The following is a 9,281-nucleotide window of genomic DNA, read 5'->3' as shown; positions in this document are numbered from 1 at the left end:
CCGTTAAAAGATAGAACATGTCCTATTATTGCCCACAAATCACGTTCCGTGGCTCCATTCAAGTCAATGGGTCCGCAAAAAAGACGGTCGCTGATGGTGCCTTCGGTGCGACTGACTAGGTTTGTCACCTCCTCAAAAGGACGCATGAGCCTACAGGCATTGCGCATGAGCGTCCAGTAACGTGGCAAAAAAATTCCAAGCTCCACAGAGGCTGTCCTAGCATACAAATACTCGTTGACGGCTTTTTCTTGTTGGAGCAGGCGGTCAAACATTAGGAGTGTTGAATTCCAACGTGTCGGGCTGTCGCAAATCAAGCGCCTCACTGGCATGTTGTTTCGGCGCTGAATGTCTGAAAAGTGTGCCATTGCCATGTAGGAACGCCTGAAATGGCCACACACCTTCCTGGCCTGCTTGAGGACGTCCTGTGCGCCTGGGTACTTAGACACAAAGCGTTGTACGATGAGATTCAACACATGTGCCATGCAACTTGCCCAAATTCAATGCCGCCAACAAATTGCTTCCATTGTCACACACCACTTTCCCGATCTCCAGTTGGTGCGGGGTCAGGGAGGACAGCAGTGGTTGACGTGGCTGAAGATGCTGGACCAGGAGGAAGATGGTGGCTTTGAGCTTGTGTGCTGCTTCTACTTGTCATCATGTGTTGATCCCATAGGCGTTTGTGATGTGCGATCATGTGCCTTCGCAAAGCAGTTGTACCTAGGTGGGTGTTGGATTTCCCACGACTCAGTTTCTTTTGGCACAGGTCGCAAATGGCATTGCTGTTATCAGAGGCAGACACACAAAAAAAATGCCACACTGCTGAGCTTTGCAATGACGGCATTCTGGTGGTGGCAACAGCATGCGTTGATTGGCGTGCTGTCTGGCTGACCCCGGGTGCCGATACATGCTGTCTGACTGTGCCACTTGCTCCTTGCGACGACCTCCCCCTGCTTCCAACTCGTCTCCTCCTTCTCTCTGTCTCCTATTCTGAACTTTCCCCCTCTTCTTCTTCTCTTCGAGCAGGCACCCACGTGGCATCCACGGACACATCGTCATCATAAAGCACTTCACTTGTATCTGACACCTCAGCAAAGGAAGCAGCAGCGGGTACAACATCATCATCATCATCACACTGTACGTCCATGTGTGTAATGCTGCCTGATTGAGACATATCCCTGTTATCTACATCCCCTGGCAATAATGGTTGCGCATCACTAATTTCATCCAACTGATGTGTAAATAACTCCTCTGAGGGATCAAGTGAAGTGGCTGTGGTGGTAGTGGTAGTGGTGGCGGCGGGGGGGGAGGGAGAGTGGTAACTTGAGAGCAGGTGACCAAAGCTGAGCTGGAGGAGGATGGTGCGTCAAGGTTCTTAGCGGAAGCTGTTGAAGATTGGTTGTCCTGTGTAAGCCAGTCAACTATTTTTTCAGAATTTTTTTGGTTCAGGGTACGTGGCCTCTGAACACTGGGCATTATTCCAGGGCCAGTGGAAATCACAGCACCACGAACACGACTGCCCCTGCGGCGTGGCCTGCCTCTGCCTGTCATTTTTTATTAGATAAGTGTTACTATGCGTGCAAGGTACTTTGCCACCCTATATAAGTGGTGGGCAGTGGGCACAATACAGTCTGTGTGGGCCTGACACACACGGGCTTGCACATGTGATTATATCACAGAAAAATTTTAAATATAATTTTTTTTCCTGCAAGGTATTTGAGTGAATGACACCCTGTAACGGTATAAGTGCAGGCCTAGCCACTAGCCAGTGGGCACAATACAGTATGTGTGGGCCTGACGCACACGGGCTTGCAAATGTGATTAAATCACAGAAAATTTTTAAATATAATTTTTTTTTCCTGCAAGGAAAGTTCCGCAAAATACAGAATGCACACGGACGTCATCCGCATTTTTCGCAGGTCTGTTTTCTGCGGACCGCAAAATACATACGGTCGCGTCCATGAGGCCTTACTATGAGATCTCTACTGGGCGTATTAGTCCACCACTAAATGGACCTGAAGAGGGCGCCACCTGAGAGGAAAATGTAATGTATATAAAACAACAAACAACATTTTATTCCATGCGTATTCCTAGAATGCTTTATTTAGGATGCTCTACGAGACTACACAGTAATCCATCTAAAAGGGTTTCCTGGGACTTTCTTTAGGTCTCCTGGCGCCCCAACCGGTCTACTGTTTGGATGTAGCGGCGTCCACTGTGCATCATTCCTGAAGAGCTGACTGGTGGGGGCGTCACATCCCCTCCGATCTGATGTTAGGACATTGACAGAAAACTCCCAGGAAACCAGTTTAAGTTCCATGTATCTGTGAGTATGTACAACTTGTCCTGCTGAAACCCAAAATGTTAAAAAGCTCTGGTTGTCTGAATGCAGGAAGGTATAAATTCTGCGGCGTGCTGTATTCTTGTGCAGGTTTCCTCCGTTATCAGGTGAACATGGAGGAGAACACATGCAGATCTGTGTGGTTTTTCCCCAGCAGATTGTATAACAATAGTGAAAGTAAAAGTAGACGGCTCAGAAGATCATGGCCACCTCACGAGTTGTCCTCCTTCTCCTCCTTCTCCATTCAGGTATGTCTTATATTTTATCTTGTTCGCAGAGAGGAGATCATGGAGAATAGAACAGTATCACCGAGCTCAGCGCGACGCCAGAAATACTCGTCTGCAGCGCGGATGGTGACATGTAATAGACTGTACAGCGTGTCCCAGCCGGGATCCCGGCTTCTCCAGCTCCTTGTACGATGTCTCTCACTGCATTAACCCCGTGTGTGCGGTAACTCGCTTTGCTGTGACACAACCAGTGAACTGGAGGGATTTCTGTTTTTGCAGGAAAGAAAAAAAAAAAACTAATTTTTTCTAATCTCAAATAATGCTTTTTACTACTTGAGGACGAGCGGCATGACAGTTCAGGACAGGCAGGAATCCTTCGCGCGATGTAGGTCCCATCTGTGTGAGGCTTAGATCTGGAGCAGGACAATGGCTGCTAGTTACAGAGAAACCGACGAGATCTAATATTTAACCCCTTCCCCCAGCACTAAAAGGGAAGAGTCGAATGGGAGATTCCACGTGTATCATGGTCAGGGGATTGTTTTGGACGTCGGTCTTAATAAAGTCCCATACATGGCTGGCGGAGGATCCGTAGAAGTTCTGAAGAGGCAGCGGCCACTCCATACCTTCAGCGTATCCAGCGCCAGTTCTAAATGTAAGACGGCTTCCAAGTTGTCTTATATTTAGATCACTTTCTACGCATGAAGCCTCATTCACACATTAGAGTCCGCGCTGAAATCCGTGAGCAGGTGGTCAGTGATGCATCGGTGAAGGATCCGTGTTGGGTCCGTGTGTCCGTTTTTTGCTGTCCGTGTTGCATCCGTGTTTTACTGACACTGAACAGCTGAAAAACTATTTTCAAAGCATCTATTCTTAATGATCCGTGAAACACGGATGGCATCCGTGGTTTTCACAGACTCATTGACTATAATGGGCGTGAGGGATCCGGGAACACGGACCATGCATCCGTGCTGAAAACACGGACCCGCGGACCGTGCTAAAACACTGATGTGTGAATACACTCGTTCAAATAAATGGGGACGTGTGCTGTCCGCGGAGAAAAAAAAAACGCAGCATGTTGTATTTTTCTCTCCGTCCAAAATTCCGGAAACACAGCATTAATTTACATTGAAATGTGTTAGGGCTGGATATGGAATTTAAAATTGCCGCATTGACGGATCCGTTCTTCTGGTCTGCGCATGCGCATACCATTAAAAAAAGTGAAAATAATAAATACCAGATCCGTTTTTCCAGATGACACAGGAGAGACTGATCCGGTATTTCAATACATTTGTCAAAAGGATCCGGATGCAAATGTAATCAATCAGTTTTCAAAAGTTTTTCTGGATCCGGCGGGAACTGCCTGACGGAATCCTTCAACGCAAGTGAATGTACCCTAAGTATAATGTATACGAGGGGCCCAGGCGATGGAGGGGATCTTTCAGAATTCGGATAACCCCTTTAACTCCATGCGGCTGTCAGTGATGCAGTGCAGGCCTCTTCCAGCCGGTGTCCCGCGCTGTACACTGCCTCACTCAGGAGGTGCGATGATGATGAGGTCATTGCGCCGCCTCTGATAGGCTACAGGCATGAAACCTACCAGAGGGAACGGGGAAGGGAGACATCGCTCCCGTGCCCTGCCGCACTACCTGTGTCACCATTCTGAGGACGACGATACAGTAGAATAGAGAGAGATGAGCACTATCACAATAAAAACACTCATTTCCCATGGCCCTGCTGTTGCGATCGCCTCACCTCGCCTAATTGGCGGTGCGGCCCTGGTTTTCACTGAGCTCAGCTATGATGTCTCCCATACACAACACCCAGAGAAGATCCTGCTTCCCTATCTATCTGTTGCACAGCCTCATTAGCAGCAGGATGAGCAGTGTAGCCATGAACCCACAAGGGGGTGAGGTAGAAAACCTCCCAGAGCCAGCAGTATGTGTCTGTCTCTCCCTCCAACAGCGCTTCCTCCACTTCTCCAAAAACTTATATGGGATGAACCTGTAATCTGATGTCTCAGGAAGCTAATAATCCACGTCGTCTCTCAGGATGAAGTGAACCGAGAGTGAATGGACATTTCAGGAGGCAGGGGGGAGAGAAGTTGCTGATAAGTGGCAGATGTTTTCTCTAATAAGATATATTAGAATGTTTCTTATATTCACTTGTGCTATTGATTTATTCATAATTGGAACAGCAAATAAATAGCAGCGAAAATTCCACACAAAAAAATTTACAAAATTCTCTGATCACACCCCGACCACTGACTGTAATATGTGTTTTTTGTGGGCTCCTATTGCAGTAAGCCGGATTAGGACTAATGCACACTGGCGCAAAATTAATAGTTTTAGTTTGTGATGCCAATTGCAGCTTGCGCAGGTTATAGTCTCAGGGCCCTTTAAGGTGTTATAACTCACGTACCAGGTGAGGAATGCCAGAGGGGGATAATGTCTCTATGTAGTGTCAATGGTGTCTCCTAGCTTGGTACGGCTGGACGCCTGCATCCTGGCTCACTTGCAATAAATTGAGTGTTGCTAGTAGGAGTAATTGAGGAACTTTGGTAGCAGTAAATAAGATCCAAACAGGTAATATGATCCCACTTGTCTTTACTGAGTGGCAGCTTTATATCCATACAAGTAACAGCATAAGTCTTGGGTACCAGCAGGTATAGGCAATGTATGGCAGGGGTTAATACCTCTTCTGCTCTTATACTATGTGCCTGGAGAATCTGGCAGGTATCTATCTTCTGCTCGGTCTGTAGTCTGCTTATAATGGGCCTGACTGGCTGAGGAGGAATTTGGCTTCTCCTGGACTTTGGATATGTACTCACAGCTTGGCTCACAGGGAATGCTTCTTCCTGGAGGCTGGAGATGGCTGCTTTTCTTGTCAACCAGCTGAGGCTGATGGCTCAGGCTGGGAAGGGTGATCTTTGCCTCAGCCGAGGCTGGATCCTAGGTTGGGATCCCTGTTTCTGGGAGCTCCTACCAACACAACTTTCCCCAAGCCAGGGGGGCTTGTACACTAACTAGAACATTCTTTCCTCCCCATGAGGCAGGAAGTAGGAACATTCCACACCTCCTCAAAGAGGGGGGGGGGGGAGCTAGATTGGAATGTACTATTCCAGTCTAGATATGCTAAACTGAACTAAACACATTGCTGCCACCTGCTGGTGAACATGAAAATCACAGCAAATTTATGAAACAGGTATAGAAAATGCACATAATGGAGAATGCAGTGTTAGATTACGCAAGACGACAATAAATATACACCTGACATGTTTTAGCAGGGAAATAGAGTTTTAGTAACATACTCTGGGATGTTACACTATACTATAGTTAAAATTAATTGTATGGAAACCTATGGTGCCTAAACTCTCTTTCTGATATTGGATGTTGGACCTGCAATTGGCAAAAAAATTGGCAGCTTTCTGACAACTGTCACAGTTGTCAGAAAGCAACCTAACAGACATGTTGGCTTTAATCTGAGCCCTTCTCAGGTAAACTGAATTGAATTGAGCCAAAAATCACTTAGTGAATGATAGACCAATTAAGATGAACACTCGGGCGCTAATGTCGCACTTATTATCGTGTATGGATTGGAGGGGAGAGGAGTACTGCAAAAAGAGAAACTGCAGACGTGCAGACCTATCCTAGGTGCCAGCAAATCACACTGATTATATCTATGCGGATTATTATAAATATCTTCATGCAATCGTCTGACAATACGTCCTCTTTCATTGTCTACAGTTGCAGCTTTCAGGTTCTTTGTCCCGAACACTCATAAAGCATTTCTGGGGGGAAATGTGCAGATCCCGTGCTCGTTCACCGTGGATAAACCTCCAGTCGACCGCACGCTGCTTGTGATAACTTGGTATTTTCAAGGAATACAAGTCTTAAGAGTCGATGACAAATCAGAGACAACAACAAATCCAAGACTGTCCTATGTGGACGGAGCCTGGGACGGGGGCGCCGATCTGCTTATTTCAAACCTAACGCTATCTGATGGCGGCCTTTACAAATGCTCTGTCCTATACGGCTCACAGAGGAAGGAGGGGGAAGTCCGGCTGGACATTCAAGGTAAGAAAAAACACCTCATAATAAAAATATAGTCATCATTAGTGTTGGGCGCGAATATTCGAATCGCGAATATCGGCACTTTGAGAATTCGCAAATATTCAGAATATAGTGCTAAAGTGTATAGTGTTAAAATGTGAAGTTGCCCGTATTGCGCCAAAATATTCACATCATTAGTGCCAATTTCACAATCGCGAATATTTTGGAGCACTCTAACTGCATATAAGGCTATTGTAATGTTCTGCCGTCCCAACCATTTTTTCGAGTCTCAGGAAATTTCTAGTAGCTTGAAAAATGTAGCATAAGTGACCCACGCCTGTATTGCGCGCATTACGCAAATATTTCATTGCCAATTTTCACAATCAAGAAAATAATAGTGAATTCTCTAATATATAACGAATATTCTACAAATTATTTGTGAAATATTTAGCAAATTCGAATATGGGCCCTGCCGCTCATCACTACTCATCATACCTATTTCCAAAGGGATGTCCACCAAGGACGGTCCCTAGACAGCGAGATGATATTGAGGCAGCAGCTGTTTGAACCTCATTGATCAGCTTTTAGGACATACATGGCTGTGTCCCTGTTTGCCATTGTTTTACAAGCGGCTGACCCCTCTCTATATGCCACAAGAAATCAAATAGCTGACGACCTCGAAACACTTATATGATCTGAGTTGGGTATTATTTATTAATCTCCCGTGAAACAAGGTTCTCTCCAAATGCTCAAAAAGAAATATGGACGTCATGGAGGAGGTCCATCCTGTATGAGCTAGCATGGAGTGTCGATCTCAAAACAAGCCTTCCGCTTTCCGTCTGTGGATATGTTACATGGATGTCACTAATTTGAATGGCTGCCATGTAATCTCTGATGCTGAAATGTCTGACCTGATCACAGAAGGTAAAAGAAACCAGACCAGACAGACCTGCAGATCGTCACAAAGGTGTTGTTCATTATTTTCTGTAAACACCAATGTTTTACTGTTCCCAAAAAGAGGTCGCCATCTGTACGATCTCCAGAAGGTCTTTGTATGTTTGAGATGACATCTTAGAAGAAATGCCTTTACTTCTTACAGTTGTATCAATAGATTTCTTGGGTGGAGCTTCAAGCTCCAAGTCCCACACCCTATGCTAGTTGCGTTGGGCAACTTTTATGTCCAGTCATTTTTTTATGACAACCAACAAATATAATGTATAATATATTTCCTGTGTTTCCTTTGATTCAGCTCTTCCAAAGGTGACAATCACGGGAAAAACTGTTGTACTGAATGAGAAGAGCGTCCTGAGCTGCTCCATCACTGGATTCTACCCGGAGGACCTTGGTATTAAATGGTTCAGGGGCTCGGAGATGCTGAGGGATGTCACTACAGATGAGCCCTGGAGGAACCCAGACAGGACTTACACTGTGAACAGCTCGGTGACAATAATCCCCACCGACGAGGACAGAAAGCTGAGCTTCTCATGTACAGTCCAACATGAATCTCTACAGGAACCTCTCCAAGAAACGTTCCAACTTTTATATGGAGGTAAATAAGTATACTGGAGTCCAGACTCAACAAAAGGATTGTACCACTAATACAAATGTATCCAGCCCAACTGATATTGCTGTTATTTTACTTTTCCCAAATACCATCATTTATCAATACTGCCTTTTCCAAACATTATTAGCCTACCGTTGCACCCCGTGGCAGATCTGTTTGGATATTCAGTTGCTGTAGGTTCTGCATTGGACCCTTGAAATGTAGGACATAGGAGGCCCCACTGGTAAGAACAAGGGGTCGTGGTAAGTTTTACATGATCTGCTGATGTCGGGACACATCTCACTGACCTAAAGCATGATGGGACAGCAGTCACATGAAAAAACAGAAAGTAGGATTAAAGCATGGGGGGTAAGAGGAAACTGCAAATGAGGTAAATCTGAAGGAATGGGAGCTAGAGTAATTGATGGAAATAGCTTATGGAACAACCCCTTTAAATTCCTATTTGCAGTTACTAAGAAACCTGAAAACCTTTTCTTTTTAGAATACATTAAATAAATCCATGTGATACTGTAAATGAGCTAATACGTAATTTCAATTTTAAGGAAAAATAGGAAACATAAAAAATAAAGAGGAAAAAGGGGGATTGGTCAGATTGGATGGCATAGTCTAGCCATGAGACCACACTTGTTGAAATTTATCATATTTATCTTGGGATTTGCATGAGATTGAAGATGATATTTCACGTGCCAAGAGACTTTATTATTCTTAACATCCAGATATATGACCGGTTGTTTCCAGGTCTTCCCTATCACCTGCTTGGTAGTTGAACTATACTTGGAAGGCCAGTAGCGGACTTACCAACGTGAGCTTTACATGGGCATCGACACCAGAGATAGCTCTAATCATGTCATATACTCCAAAAGTACTGAACTCCAGAGCATGCAAAAAGCCACCAAGAGTGGAGCAGCCTCTAGAGTATGACCCATTCCTTGCTAACGAACATTAAGTTTGTGGTTAAAGTTTAGTGTATCTTGTAAAAATGAAAACCTGACAGTCCCCTTAGGGTACTCTCACACTAGCGTTATTCTTTTCCGGTATTGAAATCCGGTAAAGGGTCTTAATACCGGAAAAAAAACTCATCAGTTTTGTCCCAATGCATTCTG

General features: G+C 45.1%; 1 protein-coding gene across 2 annotated transcripts in view; it reads left to right on the top strand.

Annotated features, from left to right (window-relative positions):
* Positions 1 to 2,418: 2,418 nt before the first annotated feature.
* Positions 2,419 to 9,281, top strand: part of LOC122945126 — a 110,768-nt gene continuing 103,905 nt past the window's right edge. For both annotated transcript variants that reach the window (XM_044304014.1, XM_044304015.1), the window contains exons 1-3: positions 2,419 to 2,586; positions 6,309 to 6,638; positions 7,864 to 8,163. In XM_044304014.1, the coding sequence (XP_044159949.1) occupies positions 2,541 to 2,586; positions 6,309 to 6,638; positions 7,864 to 8,163 (676 nt within the window). In that variant the 5' untranslated portion in view covers positions 2,419 to 2,540. The remainder of the gene's footprint in view (positions 2,587 to 6,308; positions 6,639 to 7,863; positions 8,164 to 9,281) is intronic.

This window comes from Bufo gargarizans, chromosome 8, assembly GCF_014858855.1.
Source record: "Bufo gargarizans isolate SCDJY-AF-19 chromosome 8, ASM1485885v1, whole genome shotgun sequence".
Taxonomy (NCBI): domain Eukaryota; kingdom Metazoa; phylum Chordata; class Amphibia; order Anura; family Bufonidae; genus Bufo; species Bufo gargarizans.
Note: the sequence above shows the minus strand (reverse complement) of the source record. Positions and strands in the feature narration are given on the sequence as shown.